Below are 21,278 nucleotides of genomic sequence, written 5' to 3' on the forward strand. Positions count from 1 at the left end.
CTTGACATCCCCAGAGTAGGTCCGGAGCTGTCTGCTGAGCTAGAGGATGATATCTCTATCGAGGAGGTCGTAGAGGCGATTAAGAGTATGCAAAGTGGCAAATCTCCAGGGCCTGATGGCTACCCGTCCGAATTCTTTAAAACATTCTGAGAAACACTTGCCCCTCTTTTGCTCTCTGTTTTCAAGGAATCGCTCTCCTCAAATTCTCTCCCTCCAACTATGCGCGAGGCGACTATTTCACTTGTCTTAAAGAAAGACAAAAATCCCCTTCAGTGTGGCTCGCCCAATCATATATATATCGCCCAATTTCTCTCCTGAATACAGATGTAAAGCTTCTTGCAAAGCTCTTGGTCCGACGTCTTGAGGTATCCCTCCCTTCAATCATTTCAACAGACCAAACTGGCTTCATTAAGAACCGGTATTCATTCTTCAATATTAGGCGCCTTCTAAATATACTTTATAGTCCCTCTCCATCCGACACACCAGAGATTTTGCTATCACTTGATGCTGAGAAGGCTTTTGATCGGGTAGAGTGGGATTATCTTTTTTACACTCTCAAAAACTTTGGCTTTGGCCCAAAGTTTTTATCCTGGATTAAAATTCTCTACTCCTCCCCAATGGCTGCGGTGCGTACCAACAATAACCTCTATGCTTATTTTAACCTGCAAAGAGGTACTAGACAGGGATGTCCAATGTCTCCACTCCTGTTTGCAGTTGCTATTGAGCCGTTAGCACTAGCTATTCGACAAGATATTCATATTAAAGGAACTGACAGAGGAGGTCAAGAGTGTAAACTATCACTTTGCGCTGATGATTTGCTATTGTACCTGTCGGATCCCCTGTCAAACCTCCCTAGAATATAAGACCTATTATCAAATCAAATCAAAAATCAAATCAAATTTATTTATATAGCACATTTCATATACAAACAGTTCAAAGTGCTTTACATAAAATAAAAGCATTGCAGCAGGGAGTGCAAGAAGCATTAAAAATACATAAAAGAATATAAAGAGAAACAAATAAAATAATTTAAATGAATTTAAAAACAGGCAACAGTCTAGATAAGTTAAAAGATAGCGTGCAGATTTCATGCATAGACACATGAGAAAAGAAATGTCTTTAACCTGGATTTAAAAATGTCTACATTTGGTGAAAGTTTAATCTCCACTGGCAGTTTGTTCCACTTGTTTGCAGCATAACAGCTAAATGCTGCTTCTCCATGTTTAGTCTGGACTCTGGACTGGACCAGCTGACCTGAGTCCTTGGATCTAAGAGCTCTGCTGGGTTTATATTCTCTGAACATATCACAGATGTATTTTGGGCCTAAACCGTTCTGGGATTTGTAAACCATCAGCAGGCTTTTAAAATCTATTCTGTGACTGACTGGAAGCCAGTGTAAAGATTTTAAAACTGGTGTGATGTGTTCAGATCTCTTAGTCCGGGTTAAAACTCTAGCAGCAGCGTTCTGGATGAGCTGCAGATGTTTAATGCTCTTTTTGGGAAGTCCAGTTAAAAGAGCGTTACAGTAATCGAGTCTACTGGAGATGAATGCATGGATGAGTTTCTCCTGGTCTTTTTGGGAGAGGAAACCTTTAATTCTGTTGATGTTTCTGAGGTGGTAAAAAGCTGCCTTGGTGACAGCTTTGATGTGGCTGCTGAAAGTCAGATCTGAGTCTATCAACACTCCGAGGTTACGAACTTGGTCAGTGATTGTAAGGTCCCGAGTCTCAAGATATTTACCAACGCTGACCCTCTTCTCTTTGCTACCAAACAGAATGATCTCAGTTTTGTCTTCATTCTCTCTCATCCAGGTGTTTACTTCTTCCAGACACTGACACAGTACGTCTGCTGGGCTGCAGTTGTACATACATACGTCGTATTAAAGAGATTTGGTAAAATATCCGGTTATATAACGAATCTTCAAAAAAGTGAGTCAATGCCAATCAACATAACTGCTAATGACATCTCCCTTAATTCGACCCCTTTTAAAAGCAACACAAAAAAGTTTAAATATCTGGGAATCTGGATTACACATAATTATAAAGACCTCAACAAAGCCAACTTCCTGCCCTTGATAGATTGTCTGAAACAGGACATCAAACGTTGGGATTTGCTGCCTCTTTCCCTGAGTGGAAGGATCAATACCATCAAGATTAATGTATTACCTAGACTCCTTTATCTGTTTCAAAGTCTTCCTATATTTCTGACCAAATTCTTCTTTAGCTCTATAGATAATATTATATCAGCCTTTATCTGGAATAATGAAAACCCACAAATACGGAAATGCATACTGCAGAGGCCTCGTCTCCAGGGCGGTATGGCACTCCCCAATTTTTTATTCTACTATTGGGCAGCCAACATCAGGGCACTGATGTACTGGATGAGTGACATGGACAGCCCTGATACCCTTAAATGGCTAATCCTGGAGAATACATCCTGTAGGCTCACCTCTTTACCAGCTCGACTGTGCTCGGAACTCCCGCTGGTAAAACCCATTTCTTATTATACCACTAACCCCATAGTTGCACAGTCAGTAAGAATTTGGAATCAGTTTAGGAGATCATTTGCTCTCCGGAATCTCTCCCTGTCCGCTCCAGTAGTTAAAAACCATATGTTTACCCCTTCAATACTAGATGGAGCCTTTGGTATCTGGCTTAAGTGGGATCCTATCATTGCAGGACCTCTATGTAGACAATAGTTTTGCATCTTTTGAGCAACTGGTAAACAAATTTGGTATCCGCAGGCCTCATTTTTATAGATATCTACAATTGCGGAACTTTATAACCTCACACTCCAATTGTTTCCCCTTATATCCCCCCACATCTCTGTTAGATTTTATTTTCAAGTTAAGGACAGATTTAAGGCAGATTATAGGTAGGATATATAACCTTCTCAATCTACATAATCTGACAACTCTAGATCACCTCAAAAACAAATGGGAAGAAGATTTAAATGTGCAGATCCCAGATGTAATCTGGCAGAAAATTATCCAAAGGATTCCCTCATCATCCATTTGTCAACAGCATGCTGTTGTGGAATTCAAGATAGTACACCGACTTCACTGGTCGAAGGTCAGGTTGTCTAGAATTAGACCAGAGTTGGACCCTACATGCGATAGATGCAAGCAAGCTCTTGCAAGTCTATTACATATGTTCTGGACATGTCCAAGACTATATAATTTCTGGCAATCTATTTTCAAGACTTTCTCTAAAGTGTTAGAAGAGCCGTTGGATCCTTCCCCCTTTATTGCCCTATTTGGTGTTGCACCGCAATGTGTACATCTCAGTAATTATGTGCAACATGTTGTTCTTTTGCACCTTGTTGGCCAGGAGACTTATACTGTTCAGGTGGAAAGACCCTCTACACCCTACGCATTCTCATTGGGTCAAAGAGATTATGCAACATCTTAAACTAGAGAAGATCAGACACTCTCTCCAAGGGTCTGCTCAGAAATTCTATGCAGTTTGGCAGCTTTTCTTGACATTTGTAGAAAAAATGGAAGCAGAGAATGTAACCCCATAGACTTGTTTTGTGCTGTGTCTGTTTTTTTGTTTTTGTTTTTTTGTTTTGTTGTTGTCTTTTATGTGGTCTTTTTTGTTTTTTCGTTTGCGTGTCTCTCTGGTGGGTCTGGCGGGTGGGGTGGGTAAGATGGGTGGATACTGGGGATTAGACTAGATACAGTATACTGTTTCTATTATGTATATTGTGAAAATCTTCAATAAAAAGACCTTGATCAAAAAAAAAAAAAAATTTTAAAAAAAAAATGTCCACAGACCAGAAGCAGTGTGTAAATCAAGTTATATTTGTGTGTACATCAGAAATACATTTGTGAATCTTGTCATGCGCATTTGTAAATCGCCCTGCGCATTTATTAAATCGTCCTACGCATTTGTGAATCTTGTCCTGCGCATTTGTGAATATTGAAACTGATTTAGCTACATAGGTTTGTTCTTAAATCGTGCGTACGAGTGATTTAAGAAGATTTGCGCTTTCACCAATCTTTTCGTATTTTACGTTTCCTTTCAGGTACGAACAGAATTTACGAGTGATCCAGACCTGTCGTAGGAGTTTCGTAAAATAAACGCTGTTATTCGAATCCAGTTTGCTTGACTAATGGATTGTATATTTAATTACTTTGAAGCAAACATAAATAAGTATATACATTATACCCCATAAGGATGCTGCCATTATTCTGTTTGACTTAAATTATGCGCTAATTGAAGGTTAATTTGACTCTGTATATAACAAGGTCAATGGGAAACGTAACCAGCGGCTGACTTGCTACTTTTGGATGCCTTAGCGCATGTGTGCTCCGAGACCGTGTAGACAGACAAATGGCTGACATCGCGATTTAGATTGCCAAGGACTGTGCTGATGCAAATATGCAACTTGCTAGAGCCACAACTCCAGAGAGAAACACGCCAATCAAACCCAATTCCACCACACATCCAGGTCCTCACCACCCTTGGATTTTTGGCCACTGGAACCTTTCAGAGGGATATTGGAGACAGTTCGGGGGTGTCCCAGTCCTCTGTGAGTCGTGCGCTCCCCTTGGTCATCAAAGCTCTCATCAGTTTATCACCCATGGTACATCAAATTCCCATACACCGCTGTCCAACAAGTACAAATTAAGAGGGACTTTCATGCCTTGGCTGGACTGCCAAACATAATCGGAGCACTAGACTATACACATATACGCATCAAAGCACCCGTTCCGTTGTGGAGCTGAAGGCCAGGTGGGTGTGTCTCGATACAGCAGGGGGCAAACTGCTCTATAGCCCAGATCTATAGCATGCCAGATTTGCACAATGTTGTCATGAACGAGGGTCTCCTACTACCTGAAACAGCCCAGGCAGAACAGAACGTGTGGTGCCAGAAGACCCCCCTCATTAATCGTCCCATTGAAGAGCCATCATGATGAGACAACAACTGATTGGACGGCTTTAGTTGCAGTCATCGAGCGCCTGACCATGGTGAGACGTTTTTTTAAGCCATTTTCATATCAAACCAATTTCTTTTTTATTTCGGTGACATTACGAACTACAGGTGACACGGAATTAACAGCACTCGTAATTGCTTCCCATGTCTTCTCTTGAGCAGGTCCCATAATTCCACTGCTGACACTGCTAAAAATGACAGATTTTCCTTTTTGGATCTCTGAAAGCAGAACTTCAATCTCAGAGCCCCTAAAGTTGTCCTTTTTGCGCCTTGATGCCATTGTCATGACTCAACACTTCCTGGCACAGGAGACAGGAAGCGTAGCCTAATATGGTAAAATTTGGGGCGTGGAGTATGCAAATCTACCATCCTCGTGCACGTGCACTTAAATATGCATGGGTGGCATTCATCATTTACGCAGGTCGTTTACACAGCCGTGGCCGCTGTATTTGGGCAGGATGGGCAGAGCCCCGCCTGCCACACCCCCAACCTTTCCGAAATTATAGATAAAATATTCATTTCAACTTCAATCACAGTGGGAATCATATTACACCATATTGTGGCTTGTGACGGACTTTGCGAGTGGAATCTGTTTTAATTTTCGCTGAAATATAGCCTACCTCCAGTGTGGCTGTTTAACGTTAGATCTATGGCCACTGGCCAGGGCAGATGCCTGGCTGCCCTCAGCTAAGCCCGGCCCCGCCGCCCCTTCTTAGAACTCTCGAGCACATTCTACCAATCAGAATCACTGTAGGCCCCTACTTAGCATAATATCATGTAACATTTAGCGTGCCTGTATAGATGCTATTGGGGCAGGTGTATGATCTGCCCTGATATGATGTATGACTTGCCCTGGACATGGAAAGGACTCAAAGGGTTTAAGAAATATATTACTCCGCCCATCTAGCAAGTGGGAACTTCAGTGCCGCCAAATTCCCCTACAAAGTTGTTGGATAAAACGGATAACTATGTCAGATTTGATGAAGGATATTGGCTGTTTAATCCGGATTCACGTTTGTGGTAGGTAAAGATTTTACTTTATAGTTGCTATCTTACAAAGTTTAAGTGATTGTGAACGAAGTCTTTGCAAAATGGGAAACTGGGAGTGATTTAATGAAATATCTTAGCTTGATGAGCAAAGCAATGTTGAGACAGTAAACAATGTGTTGACAGCTTCGTACATGTACAGTAGGTTACTTGTCTGCTAGCTTAGGTTTCCCCAAGACTAGCTAAAAACGTTGTAAGGATCTCCTCCGAGAATCTTTGCTACACACTGTCCCGCCTACTGCTATATTACTCTGCACAACCTCAGGAGCGAGTCAGTCTGATAGTAGGCTACAGTGAGTGAAAGCAGTAATCCGCCGGTGAAGTTTTAACCATGGCTGCTAGCATCGAACCTGTACTCAATAGCGTTGAGTTTCTCTTGGAGAACTCATTTGAAAGACTAGATTTGGGAACAAAATTGGCTATTAAAAACCTTGGCCCCCATAAACCTGATATTAATATAGTTCAGCAAACAATGGATAAGGGTAGGTCTTTCAATCGGACGTTTTCCCGTGCGTGGTATGACAAAAAGCCCTGGCTCTCTGGTTGTTCCAATAGGAATAAAATGTTCTGTTTCCCATGCTTGCTCTTCCAATCGCCTGGCACGGGGGGACAAGGGGATATGTGGAGCACTGTCGGTGTGTGTGACATGAAGCATTTTTCGGAAAAGGCAAAAAAATTGAAACGTAGGCAGAATTGATTCCTTTCACAATCTTTCTCTTCACTCATTTTCATGGGGCTTTTGTGTTTGTTGTATGGCAGACTTTTATGCGAGTGCGCACATCCCCCCCTGCGTATGGTTGCATAGACTATTGGCCTATTGCGTATGCTCCATAAAAGCTTGCATTTTGATAACGCAGATCATCTGCCCCGCCTATTTTCCAGACCACGAGCCGCTACTGCGTTTACACACTTTTTCCAAAGTTAAGAGCGTTTGTTGAATCTGACGTGGCGTGTTCATAAGAGACCTGTGTACCAAAAAAAGTAAGAGAAATTTAGAATACAAATCCAAAAATGCATGAGGCCCAATGTGTGATAAAAGTCTGGTAAAAGTTATGTGTTGGAGGAGATGCTAACACACGTCCCAAATAATTTATGGTCAAAATAAAACTCTTGAAAACACACAGTGAGTGTGACGCTCCAATATCTAAAGGTGTAAAAATAAAGACATAAAAGTGTAAGTTAAACTAGACACCTCCCTCCACTCAGTGACTACGTCTTGAGATCCTATCCATGAAAATCACAAACAGGATTGGTGACAAGTGACAGCCCTGCCAGAGGTCCTGTGCCAAGTGTGACGACCCCTCCGCTCCACTAGATGTCCCGGTTCTCTTCAGTGCCTTTTCCCTTCTACAGAGAGTACGGAGTGCTCGTCAGACTGATTGGGCACACCTGGAGCCTGTGCTTCAAAAGCTTCTCTCTTGCCAGTTTCGGCCCCTCCTGACTTGCCTTTGACTTGCAGGGCGGCGGCTGTTTTGTTGTTTTTGATCGCTTACACATTCACACACTCAGGCATGCATACACGACTGACAACTGACTTCCACGTTTCCTTAGTTTAGATTATTTTGTTAATAAAAGTTGTTTGAAATTTGGAAGCTTTCGTCTGTCTCCCATTTTTGTTACAGCCTTAGAGCCGGGCTGTGACAAATGGGTGGTGGTTGTTTTAGTCAGTGAGCCAGCTGCTGTAAGTCTGTTTGGAGATCGTGTGTTTTGTTTGGCACTGAGTTGTCTGGTCCCGTACGCGGCCGTGGTGGCTCACGGTGGTTCTGTCCCTGTTAGGCTTTACAGCGAGTTCCCTTTTGGAGTTCGTTGGGGGGGGGTGTTTTTTTAGAGCGTTGTGAACGTGGTCAGAGCAGTTGTCTCGGGAGCACATCCGGAGCTGCAGGTGAGTCGCCATTAATTTTTGGTTGCTTTACCGGGCTCACGGGCGTTGGTGCATAAGAACCCACCACAAGTAACATCCGAAGACCAGGGGGGAGCGTAGCTAGAGGTTGGTGAGGCAGTTAGAGGGACGGCTCTACTGTGACGTTGCGGTGCTTGTGGGCTGGTTCAACTCAGGTAAGTAGGCTTTTGTAATTTGGTTCGGGTGCATTGGTAGGCGTAATCTGTATTTTGGACAGGTAATTGTTTGTTAGTTGGCATGGCTAGTGTAGAGGATTTTTTGAGTGATCCGTCCGAGGAGGGGCTGGAGCGCTGCACACGCGACCAGTTACTAAGGATTGCTGATCATTTTGAATTAGAGATCAGTGATAGACGGTCTAAGGAAAGTATCAAAGCTATTATCAAAGCTAATCTGACTGAGTCGGAGGTTATCAAACCTGGTAAGTCGCAGGCTGCCGGTACGGTTTCGGAAGCTGTTGTGTTTGGTGATCCTGGTTTAACTTTTGAACAGAAGCGTGAGTTGCTTCAGCTACAGGCTGAGGTGGAACAAAAAAGACAGGACACTGAACTTAAAAGGCTGGAGGTGAAAAGGCTGGAAGTGGAGGAGCGTAGGCTGACTTTAAGGGGTGCAGGCCATGCTTCTGGTAGGTTAAATTCTGATTCGTTTGATGTTGCCAGTAACCTGCGTTTGGTTCCTCAGTTTGGTGAGCGAGATCCGGACACATTTTTCTCCCTGTTTGAGCGTGTGGCTGACAGTAGGGGGTGGTCAGATTCAGACCGAACACTGTTGCTACAGTGTGTGTTAACAGGTAAGGCGCAGGAAGCGTTCTCTGCTCTCACAGTAGCTGAAAGTAAAGTTTACATCACTGTGAAGGAGGCTGTTTTGACCGCTTATGAGTTGGTGCCGGAGGCGTACCGACAAAGGTTTAGGAGCTGGGAGAAGTCTGGGAAGCAGACTCATGTTGAGTTTGCCAGGGAGCTGGAGACTCATTTCAGTCGGTGGTGTGCTTCCTTGGAGGTCAGCACTTTTGGTGACCTTTGTAATTTGGTTGTTCTAGAGCAGTTTAAGAACTCTATTCCCAGTCACATCGCTGTGTACATTAGTGAACATAAAGTGAAGACTGCTGCCAAGGCCGCTAAGCTGGCAGATGAGTATGTGCTTACACACAGGGGTGGCCGTGAGTACCACTCTCGGGATGATTTTGGTTACCGGGGAGGTGGTAAACGTGGGGCAAGTCATGTGAAGGGAGATGAAGGAATTGGTCATCTGGGTAACAGCAGACCAGAACGGGTTGCATATGGTCAAGTCCAGTTTGACTCAACTAAAACATGCCACTATTGCAAAGGCAGGGGGCATTGGAAGGGTGATTGTCCTAAACGTAGGAATAGTGGTCCCCAGGTTAAATCTGTTGCTCTTGCTGCCTCTGATAAACGTGTTAATCCTATCATTTCCTCCTCCCAGCAGGTGGAAGCTGGAGGTACGTGCAGTTTGGATAAGGCTGATTTCTCAGCTTTTGTCTCGGATGGCTATGTGTCACTGGCTGGGAGTGATGCTACTGTGCCGGTAAAAATTCTGAGAGATACGGGGGCTTTTGACTCATATATTGTGAGTTCTGTGTTGCCTTTTTCTGAGGAAACAAATACTGGAGACTCCATTTTGATGCAGGGAATGGGGCTAATGGTGTTGCCAGTTCCGCTGCATAAACTGATGCTGCACTGTGGGTTGGTTCAGGGTGAGGTTACCATGGGGGTGCGTCCTGCACTTCCCCTTAAGGGGGTGGATATTATTCTTGGTAATGATCTTGCTGGGAGACATGTGTGGGCTGATGGTCTGCCACCTCCACCCATAGTAACATCTTCACCTGTTGTTACAGGAAGGCCAGATGAGAGTGCTCAGTGTTTTCCTGGAGTTTTCACGGCCTGTGCGGTGACACGAGCTATGTGCCGTGTTGAGTCGGAGTCTAATACTGACCTGGAGGATGAGAGAGCAGGAGAAAGTGAGCTTTTCTCCGTAGACATCCCTGAGTCTCTTTTGTCTGTTTCTCGCAGTGACCTGCTGGCGGAGCAGAGAGCAGATCCCTCTCTGAGTCAGTTATTTGATCAGGTTCTCACTGTTAAGGAGGCAGAGAGTGTTGCAAGTGGGTACGTGTTGAAGGATGAGTTGTTGGTGCGGAAATGGCTGCTGCATGGGGAAAACTTTGTCGGTGACCCTGTCTGGCAGATTGTTGTTCCTTCTAAATTTCGCAGTGAGGTGCTGAAGGCTTCCCATGATCAGTCTGGGCATCTGGGTGTCCATAAGACTTATAATTATATTCTGCGGTACTTTTTCTGGCCTTGGTTAAAAAAGGATGTGTCAAGGTACATTAGAACATGCCATACATGTCAGATTACCGGTAAGCCAAACCAGAGTATTAAACCGGTTCCTCTGTATCCTATCCCAGCAATATTACAGCCATTTGAACATTTGATTATTGATTGTGTCGGTCCTTTGCCTCGTTCCAAGGGTGGTAGTAATTATTTGCTGACAGTAATGTGTCAGAGCACAAGGTATCCAGCTGCGTACCCGCTTCGCACCATTACTGCTAGGTCTGTGGTAAAGGCTCTGACGCAGTTCATTTCCATCTTTGGCATTCCAAAAGTAATCCAGAGTGATCAGGGATCAAACTTTTCCTCTCATTTGTTCGCTCAGGTTTTGAAACAACTGAATGTAAAGCATAATCAGGCTTCTGCGTACCATGCTCAGAGTCAAGGGGCTCTGGAAAGATTTCACCAGACCCTGAAATCTCTGTTGCGTGGCTACTGTGTTGAACTAAACCAGGACTGGGAGGATGGGCTGCCTTGGCTTCTGTTGGCTGCTCGAGAAGTGGTGCAGGAGAGCACCGGGTTTAGTCCAAATGAGCTAGTTTTTGGACACACAGTGCGTGGGCCACTCACATTATTGCATGATGCTGTGGGGCTGTCGGAACCGCCGAGTAATTTGGTTGATTATGTAAATGGTTTTCGCCACCGGTTGTATGCTGGGGGGGAGATGGCTAGAGAGAAGTTGACCTCTTCCCAGGGGAAAATGAAGCGTCTATATGACCGTAAAGCTGAGCAGCGGCAGTTTAGCCCTGGTGATCAGGTACTTGCGTTGTTGCCAGTTTTCAGCTCCCCTTTCCAGGCAAAGTTTACTGGCCCGTTTACAGTGTTACGCCAGCTGTCAGACCAGAATTATTTGCTGTCAACACCGGGCCGTAGGAAGTCCACACAACTTTGTCATGTCAATTTATTGAAACCTTATTATACTCGGCAGGTCGACACATCCAAAGGTGAGGAACAGACAAGGACAGGTAAGGCTGTGGCTGCTGCAGTAGGAGGTTTGAGGTTTTTGTCTGTACCAGAGGTTGACGGGGTTATCCAACCTGATGAAAGTTTGTTACGTGGGAGGTTAAACAATTCTGAAACTCTGAAAAAAATGAAACTTCTGTTTGGACACTTGTCTGAGGTAGGGAGCTCTGAGCTGTTTGCTCTGATAAATGAGTATCTGTGTTTGTTTGGTGACGTACCAAGTCGAACTCACCTAATTGAACATGATATTGATGTAGGTGAGACGCAGCCAATCCGCCAACGTTTCTACCGGGTGTCGGAAGAGAAGCGCAAGGTCATGGACAGGGAAATACAGTACATGCTTGTTAATGGTATTGCTGAACCCTCTGCATCTAGCTGGGCATCACCTTGTTTGTTGGTAGATAAGTCTGACAAGAGTCCCAGGTTTTGCACGGACTACCGGAAAGTAAATGGGGTTACAAAACCAGATGCTTATCCCCTACCGCGAATGGAAGACTGCGTAGATCAGGTCGGCTCAGCTCAGTTTGTGAGCAAGTTCGATTTATTAAAGGGTTACTGGCAAGTTCCACTGTCCAAGAGAGCCAGGGAGATCTCTGCTTTTATAACTCCCTCTGGTCTTTTCTCTTACTCAGTTATGAGTTTCGGGTTGCGGAATGCACCAGCGACGTTCCAGCGCCTTATGAATATGGTTGTGTCTGGATTGGAGGGTTGTGCCGTCTATCTCGACGATGTGGTGATCTACAGTAATACGTGGGAAGAACATCTGGTCCGTATTAAAAAACTGTTTGATCGTTTAGCTGACGCACGCTTAACCATTAACCTGGCAAAGTGTGAGTTTGCCAAAGCCACCGTCACATACCTGGGTAAGGTAGTGGGGCAGGGGAATGTGCGGCCTGTGCAGGCAAAGGTGACTGCAATCGTGCAGTATCCAGTACCAGCAACGAAAAAAGAACTCCAACGGTTTCTGGGTCTTGTGGGGTACTACCGCAGTTTTTGTAAAAACTTTTCCACTGTGGTAGCTCCCCTAACAGACTTGTTAAAGGGTAAAGCAAAATACATCTGGTCACCTTCATGTCAGCAAGCTTTTGACAATGTGAAATCCGTCCTTTGTTCTCCTCCTGTGCTTGCAGCTCCACGCATGAACCAACCTTTCCAACTGCAGGTGGATGCGAGTGATGTAGGTGCAGGTGCGGTGTTATTTCAGTGTGATGATTGTGGTGTTGAACGACCTGTGAGTTTTTACTCCAAAAAGTTTAATCGGTTTCAATTGAACTACTCTGTTATCGAAAAAGAGACACTTGCGCTCATCTGGGCTTTGCAGCACTTTGAAGTGTACCTAGATTCTGGCAGTGTTCCTCTGGTGGTCTTTACTGACCATAATCCCATAACTTTCTTGCATTCATTACAGTGTCCAAACCGCAGATTGATGCGATGGGTGTTATTTTTGCAGTCTTATTGTTTGAATATACGCCACATTAAAGGCTCGGATAACATTGTGGCTGACGCTCTATCCAGAGCACCTTGCATTTAAATGTGTACTGTGCCATTATGGTTTACTTTGGTTTTTCAGGCTTCCTCATCACTGTGTCTCGCTTCTTCAGGCGCCGGAGTTGCTGGGTTGCAGAGAGGGCGGGTTGCTTGGCTGACTGGGGTTTGCAGTATGGTGCATGTGCCCTCTTTTAGTTCCAGGGGGGAACTTTGTTTTTATGGGGGGGGTGTGACGACCCCTCCGCTCCACTAGATGTCCCGGTTCTCTTCAGTGCCTTTTCCCTTCTACAGAGAGTACGGAGTGCTCGTCAGACTGATTGGGCACACCTGGAGCCTGTGCTTCAAAAGCTTCTCTCTTGCCAGTTTCGGCCCCTCCTGACTTGCCTTTGACTTGCAGGGCGGCGGCTGTTTTGTTGTTTTTGATCGCTTACACATTCACACACTCAGGCATGCATACACGACTGACAACTGACTTCCACGTTTCCTTAGTTTAGATTATTTTGCATACACAGCTCTTGCTTTGGTTACACAAAGACTGAATAGCCCATACTCCAGCAGCTCTTGGAAGCCGTATTCACAATGGAGGTCCTAATCATTCCAAATCCCCAACCTAGATAATGAAAATTCTCGCAGAGGTGCAGATTGAAGATATCCTTAACAGAGACCTCCTCCTGACATTCCCAGTTCACCCTCACTACCTATTTGGGCTTACCAGGTCTGTCTGGCAGTCTAACCCATCCAACTCACCATCAGGTGGTGATCAGTTGACAGGTCTACCTCTCTCTTCACCAGAGTGCCCAAGACATACGGCTGCATGTTTGATGATATGACTACAAAGTCGATCAACATTTTGAATCAGTTTTGCAATAGGCAAATTAAAACGATGTATAATTCTATGAAATTGGATTGGAAGTGATATCTGACATGTTTTTTTCCTTTTTGGAGAGTCCAAGTATCTAATTCATGGCTTGCTTGCAGCCAAGCTCAGTCTCTTCAAATTTGTAAGTTAAATAAAAATCAATATTTCAGTACACATACACTTTATTGCCAAAAGTATTGCTCATCTGTCTTTACATGCATATGAATTTAAGTGACATCCCATTCATAATCCATAAGGTTTAATATGACTTCTGCCCACCCTTTGCAGCTATAACAGCTTCAACTCTTCTCAGCAAGCTTTCCACAAGGTTTAGGAATGTGTTTCTGGGATTTTTTTGACCATTCTTCCAGAAGTTCATTTGTGATTCAGACACTAATGTTGGACGAGAAGGCCTTGCTCACAGTCTCTGCACTAATTCATCCCAAAGGTGTTCTATCGGTTTGAGGTCAGGACTCTGTGCAGGCCAGTCAAGTTCTTCCACACCAAACTGGCTCATCCATGTCTTTATAGACCTTGCTTTGTGCACTGGTCATGGTCATGGTGGAACAGCAAGGGGCCATCCCCAAACTGTTTCCACAAAGTTGGGAGCATGAAATTCTCCAAAATCTCTTGGTATGCTGAAGCATTCAGAGTTCCTTTCACTGGAAATAATGGGCCAAGCCCAGTTCCTGAAAAACAACCCCACACCATAATCCCACCTCCACCAAACTTTACATTTGGCACAATGCAGTCAGACAAGTACCGTTCTCCTGGCAACCGCCAAACCCAGACTCGTCCATCAGATTGCCAGATAGAGAAGCGTGATTCGTCACTCCAGAGAACACGTCTCCACTGCTCCAGAGTCCATCCTTTGTATCACTGCATCCGATGTTTTGCATTGCACTTGGTAATGTATGGCTTGGATGCATCTGGTCGGCCATGGAAATGCCCATGCCCATTCATGCAGTTGTGGGCTTTTACCAAGAGTGACGCTTTTTTGACATAAACACAATAGTCTCACATTTCGTTTGTACACGTAATGCGGAGAGACTGGGATGGAGATTATTAGAAGCTGTGTTTCTGTTTCTCTGAAACATAAAAAATACCTATTTTTTTCAGTTCTTTTTGTGAGAATTTTCCCCTTGGCCCCTCCCACAGGTGGTGAGCCCGTCGTAAGGGGGACTCACGTCATCTCTTCGGGCTGTGCCTGACTGGGCCCCATGGGTATAGGCCGGCCAACATATACATGTATATATATATATATGAAAACTGGGCTTTACACCAATTTGAAAAATAAAAAAGGAAGAAGAATGTGTATTTCTAAATCATTATTCACACAAAAATTAAAAAAAAAATCTGTACGTTTTGTAGGCTATATTAATTACCTGATTAGCGCTTGAGTGAAAAACAGCTTTGGATGCAGGGTATATTAGCGAATGCCCATTGGAGAGAATGGGTTGATATTGGGCATTCTTACTGATGGTCTTTCTTGTCTGTGTCTCTCTGTCCATCTCCTGCCACAAAGTTATTAGTAATAATTCCTTTGTCATACCTGACAGAACTGTAAACCAGCATGCTAATGTGAGTTTATGTGACAAAATGTTTAATACTGTAATTCAATTCAATTAAATTCCCAGGCACCTATGTCTTTACCAGTGTTTAACGGCATGATATTTTGGTGACTTTATGATAATAACTCCACTAGGCAAACTCAAAATACAGATATTACTGGTGTCCTGCAGTTATAGACAGTTTGAGCTACAATAATCACTGCTCCTCCCTATGGGGAGATGAGGCATTACATCTTATTTTCACACACAGTGATTAGGGTCGTTACTATTTAATGATGTCATGGTAGGGGGTGGTGCTACCTGGCTGAGAACTATCTCAGAACTGGCTAGGAGATGGCTAGGAGCCGGCTGGATAGAGCGACTATTTAGAGTTACAAAATCTGTAAGTGAGGAGCCATGAGAGAGCCAAAAGAGCTGGCTCTTTTTGGTGAGCTGACCTAAATGATCTGACTCAGAAAAGAGCCAAAATGACCATGACTAACTTCTAACTTACTATACGTACATACGTTTCTTATTATTAAAAATATTACAGAGGTACGAATAAAAGAGACAGCAACACGTACTGTGAACTAAATTCCAAATGTACTCTCTGTACTACACACAAAAAGTATGTCACAGCAGATATTAAGGATTTTACCTGTCAGATGGAGCTATCCACTACCTGAAAAATTGCCCCTGCTTACAAAAAATCTAATTCTCAACACAAATTTAATAGTACACAACACAAATTTATAGCTTATGCAATTCTCAATCCCTGTCTATATTTTTATCTGACAGCACTGTTATATATGTCAGGTCCTGACGAGCTGCAAACACTCTCACCTGTCCCTCATTCCATCATCACCAGCTGCTGCTACATAAGGGCGGAGTTCCATCTACTCATCGTCAGATTGTTGTGAAACCCGATGTGGTAACACCTTCAGGCCTCCGTAAACATTTGATATCGCAACCTTGTCGCTAACCAGTCTGTTTCCCCCTCTTGACCAGTTCGACCCTCTCCTCCAGCCAGTTCCACTCTGCTTGACGCTTACCCCTCCTTGGACTCGGATTCCCGGATCTTGGACCTGTCTGCTGCCTAACCCTCATAACTGGACCACGGCTTCTGGATCTCTTCACCCGGCTCTGTTCCCCTGTCTGTCAGACCTCGTGCACCTCAGGCCCATTGGCCCCGGACCTTGCAGTCTAAAATAAAAGACTCTTTGATTCTAAATCTGTCCTTCTGTGCCTGAACCGTGACAATATGTGCTTTGTCTTTTTCTAGTTTTAACAGAGTTCTCTTCATAAATTAGTTGCATAGGCATTGGATAGCATAACCCTTAAACATGTGTTTAAGCCTTAATAAAACACAGGTAAAGGTTGTGTTAAAAGTATTGCTAGTACTGTGGCGGATCCCAGGAAACAGGGGTGCCTATTGCAGACATTCCTTGGCTGCCCTCTCCGGGGGAGCCTCTCTCCCCCGGTCTTCTAGATCCCCATACCCCTCTCCCTTCTGGCTCCTGTACACAGCACACATTCACACACGTAGGGTTTGAGGGCGGGTGTGTTCTGTGGGGGGCAGCGGATGGGTCCACGTAGGTGGTCCCCTTTGCTGCACTCTGCAGCCCCCCGCCCTTGTTTTAATTACACCTTAGACATTATTAATCATGAGACACACACACACACACACACACACACACACACACACACACATTAGGTTTTGGGGGGCGATAGCACTGAGTGGTATCTGGTGGGCGGGGCTCTTTGGGTATGTAGGCTGCCCAGAGGGCCACGCTCCCAGTTCCACAAGGTTGCTTGCCCCTCAATTTTAAATGCTCACTATTAGAAAATATCAAAGAGCCAGAGGGGAGAGGGGAGGGGTCTTCCCGCACCCCTATTGCCTGGTTGCTGCCTGGGGCGGGGGGGCCAGGAGGAGGAGTTGTCCTGCTGGTTTGGGGTCTGTGGTGGCTGGGGGGCTGCTGGCCCCCGGATGTGCCCACTGCGCCACACTCCAGCGGAGGTGGGGGATTGATGTGCTGTGCGAGTGTTTGTGGATGTGTTTTTTTTTTTTTTTCTTTATGTATGTATTTATTTATATTATTATTATTATTATTATTATTTTTTTTTTCTTATATGATTTATGGGGTGACTGGGTCTGGGTCCTGGCGGGGCTGGTAGGCTGCCGCCTCTGGTCGCCGGGGGGGCTCTGCCCGATGCTTGTGGGGGCTCTGTCCGGGAGCTTCCTCTGCTGTCTTCTGGGGGATGCGTGGTTGTCCCTATGGTGGGCTTCCCGGGTTCTGTGCTCCTTGGGGTCTGTTGGTGGCCTGGGTCTGGGGGCCCTCTCATTGCTGGGGGGGGGGGGGGGGATTGTGACACTATACACTGATATTTAAGCATGGTTATTATGTGGGACCATCTATGTGTATTGCATGTTCATGCACACACACACACATTCATTAGCCCAGTAGCATGCTCACTAAGCAGTTGTTGTGCTGTCCTGTGGTTTAAGGTCATCTGTATCCACAGTTGTATTATATGTGATTGCTGCTGCTTGTGCTTTTTTGTTTGTTTGTTTGTGTGTTTGTTCTCTGCTTGTCTGCTTTCAGGTGCTCCTGGTGCTTCTAACACTGGATTCCCCACAAAAGCCGTGACTTGTCTTCAGTTTTGTTTCTACAGGTGTAGCAGCTGGTTGTCTGTTTTTTCATTGTTTTTTATGTTTGTCTCTTCATGTTTCTGTTCCTTTTTTCTCTTCTTCGCTCTCCCTCTCTCTCTGTCCCCCGGTCCGGTTCGGCACTATTATCATATCATGTTAAATATTGTAACAAAAATAAATAAAAAATAAAAATGAGGAGTTGATGGGCGTCAAGGGGAGCTTTACATTCATAAAGCTTCCCTTGGCATAGCAAATGTGTTTAGCATAAACGGTATTCAGATTACAATTCTGCTGCCATAATGCTGGACAGGACAAGGGAAAAAAAAAAAAAAAGTATTGCTAGTAATTATAGCATATATGGCATTGTATATATTCAAAATACATGTTATATTATTATAGTACTCTATTAAAGATTGCCATAAATCTTCTAAATCTATTAAAAATGTCCCCTTCCTCTTCTCCTTTCTCACACACATACGTGTTACTAAGTTATTACTGACACAATTTCCCATTTTCTAAAATTTAGCCCCCCTGAAGGAAAAGACAAGACCAACTGATTAGATAATTGTAAAATACATTTAATCCCTTTATATATTTGGGCAAACCAAAATCTACAAGTGTAGAGAGGGGTTAAGATTTAGATAGCAGTGTGACCTGAGAGAACACTGTGAAATAGAAAGGATGATAACATGGACAATATTGTCAGATTACTGTTAGTGAAACACAGTGAGTGCACTGATCATTAGGGTTTTAAGTGTTGTATTTTTCTTCAATGATTTGAACGATTTGGGTAGAAATTTACTGATGTGCTGTATGTTTGACTTCCCCTCAGTGGGTACTGCTACAAAATCTTCCACCCTTTCTTGGATTGTTTGACGTACCAGACAAAACTATCACAGTACAAACAGGAAAAAAGGCATACATTGTTTTCTAAAACTTTAGATATTTTCATTAGAACAATACTATAGAGCTGTATGATACACTTCTACTGTTTCTTAGATTAAGTTCACGTGGTTATCAAGGCAAGGTTTTAACTGTTTGACAAAATCTAAGATTATATGGGAGGTTACAAAACTGCTATGATTTAATATGATTCTTTATAAGGAATTAAAGCTACAGTGCTGTGCAGTTATGCATTGAGGTGATAGCTGTAACAGAATCAGGGTAATAGAATTTCAAGCCTAAAATGGTGGATTAAAAACCCTACTGGACCGTTTTAGAATGTGCATACAGGAGGCATGTAAGAGGCAACAGCCATGTAGCACATGAAAATGTTACAAAACGGTTACATTGGGAGAATAAGATGAGCTGCTCTAACTTTGTCTAACCCTGTATTGAAAACAGTTATTACATAGGAACTAAATAGAGAAGGTTAACAGGCAGTGGAGCTAGAGAGACAGTAAAATGTCAATGACATTCTATGTTAGATAAGACTGGACTCCACCTGAACTCATATCAAAGTTAATTCCAGCCTACTGAACTTAACCTAAGCTTGCTTTGTGGAATCCATTCCCAATCACAGAGTTTGGCTTCATCTTCCATGAATAAGTAGTGGCTGTCAGCACATAGCAATGTGGATGTGAACTAAAACATTTATCTGAGGGACAAGAGAGTGTCTGTGTGTGTCTACGCCACTGCAGGTTGTTACAGTGTTGTTGAGGCCAATCCCAGTGCTTCATTAGAGCCGGTCACATATATCACAATTAGATTCAATCTAAAGCAAGACAATGAAGCAGAGAATATATGTGGAATTTTGTAGAGGGGTTTCATGTAATACAATATCAATGCTCAGGCAGACATAAAACACTGTCAATACATATTTATATACAGTTTACACATAAAACAGTGAAATTAAACTGATAAGACAAAGAATTCATATTCACTGGCAAGAAAGTATTAAAAAAAAAAAAAAATCACTAAAGCATTAATGCACCTTTTGAATGTAGCTGATTTATGTGAAAGAAGGTATAAATTGTAATAAAGAGTTGACTAAATCCAGCATGCACTATATGTGTGATTTCCTGGTTATACAGTTAAAGAATAAGAAAGAGACTGAGTGTGTGTCGTGTGCAGTCATCCTTCCACCCTTTGGAGAACGAGTTGGCACCTGGTCATTTTAGTACACTGGGCTGTTGCGGATCCCACAGCACAAAACCATGCTGAAAATCATCTCAAAGATCTATGAGAATAAACACAAACACAAATAATGATCAGATATGTTCTTTTTTTGTCAAGTCTAAATTACAAGGCAATGCATCAATTAGAGTAACAACTCTCATTTCTGCAGCTCAACTCTCTCTGCCTTAAGCCCGTATCTACATACAAGCATAGGCATATGCGCATGCTTCATACATTAAAAAGTTGATTGCTTTTAAAAGGTGATGATCCTCTGTTTCATCTTTCCATCTACAATGTCACACTTCTGCCTACACAGATTTAGTTGCTTTTTGTACGATCTCATATGATCTGGTATAAAAATATATGACTGGTCTTTAGTTTCCCATCCTGTTCTATGTTTTAAAGCCTGAAAACCGAGCCGTACATGAGTCAAATTTTTCCTCACATTACTTGAAATGTTATTTTGGAATTTTTGTCTAATGGTGCAAAAGTAAACACAACAAAACAAAACAAACAAGCAAATAAATAAATGAAATGGCTATCCCATCTTCGAAATAGCACTTGACAATTTGGCTGTGATGTAAGAAGTTGGGTGATGTAACACTACTGTTCGAAAAACAAATCTTCCTGTGAGACACATAACATTTTTTTTTTAATCATGGTGAGAAGGCCACAAAGACCCCATCAAAAGCCTCTCTCAAAAGGGGCCGGAAACCAAGGTTGTGAACTGTGGTATCTCAGCCCTCAGGCACTCAAGGGCAGTTTCAGGCCCAGAAATATGCATAACAAAAGTCATTGTACTTCAAAACCATTCAGAAGCCATTAGTTTTAAGGTTCACAAACTTTTCTATTTTTTCTTTAAGACAGGAAAGAGGCTGTAAAAATAGACATACCAGTACCTCCGAACTACAAGTGTTTTCATTATAATGCCTGTTTAAATTGTACAAGCAATGTTAAACAATTTTATGGTTTTAGAGGTAGTTCCATGCTGGAGGTATTTGTGGAGTAGCAAGACTCCATGAAGTTACTTTCCTCAGCTACCATCTGTAAGAGAATTGCCAAACTTTAAATTAAAAGTTGAAATAGCAAGCAGGTATATCAAATTTCTCAGTAAAGGTCCATTGTAATGCCCCTGAAGTCTGATTTCAGACAAAAAAAGTCAGAGGAACATTACCACCCCCGACACCTAAATCTAATATGACTGTCACATGTAGACAAAGCGCTGATAGCTACAGATTGTTAGCTCTCCTGTCAGTTTGTTTCATTAAATATGTCTCGCACATTGTGCTGTCCAACCTTAATCAGTAAACATATTACTCTGGTGGATGTATGTATAAAATATAATGAGAAGTGTTGTTATAATCTTATGTTGCATATAATAGCCAACCTGGCCAATGAGTACAACAGTGAGCAAATCCTACTA

The 21,278-nt window shown here is 43.3% G+C and overlaps 1 protein-coding gene across 1 annotated transcript in view; it reads right to left on the bottom strand.

The window, feature by feature from the left end:
- Nucleotides 1-18,294: 18,294 nt before the first annotated feature.
- The window catches only part of LOC142382173 (CD81 protein-like), a 68,678-nt gene continuing 65,694 nt past the window's right edge, over nt 18,295-21,278 (bottom strand). Inside the window, exon 8 of the mRNA XM_075467779.1 lies at nt 18,295-19,916. Within this exon, the coding sequence (XP_075323894.1) occupies nt 19,854-19,916 (63 nt within the window). The 3' untranslated portion in view covers nt 18,295-19,853. The remainder of the gene's footprint in view (nt 19,917-21,278) is intronic.

This window comes from Odontesthes bonariensis, chromosome 1 (genome assembly GCF_027942865.1).
Source record: "Odontesthes bonariensis isolate fOdoBon6 chromosome 1, fOdoBon6.hap1, whole genome shotgun sequence".
In the NCBI taxonomy this organism is placed as follows: domain Eukaryota; kingdom Metazoa; phylum Chordata; class Actinopteri; order Atheriniformes; family Atherinopsidae; genus Odontesthes; species Odontesthes bonariensis.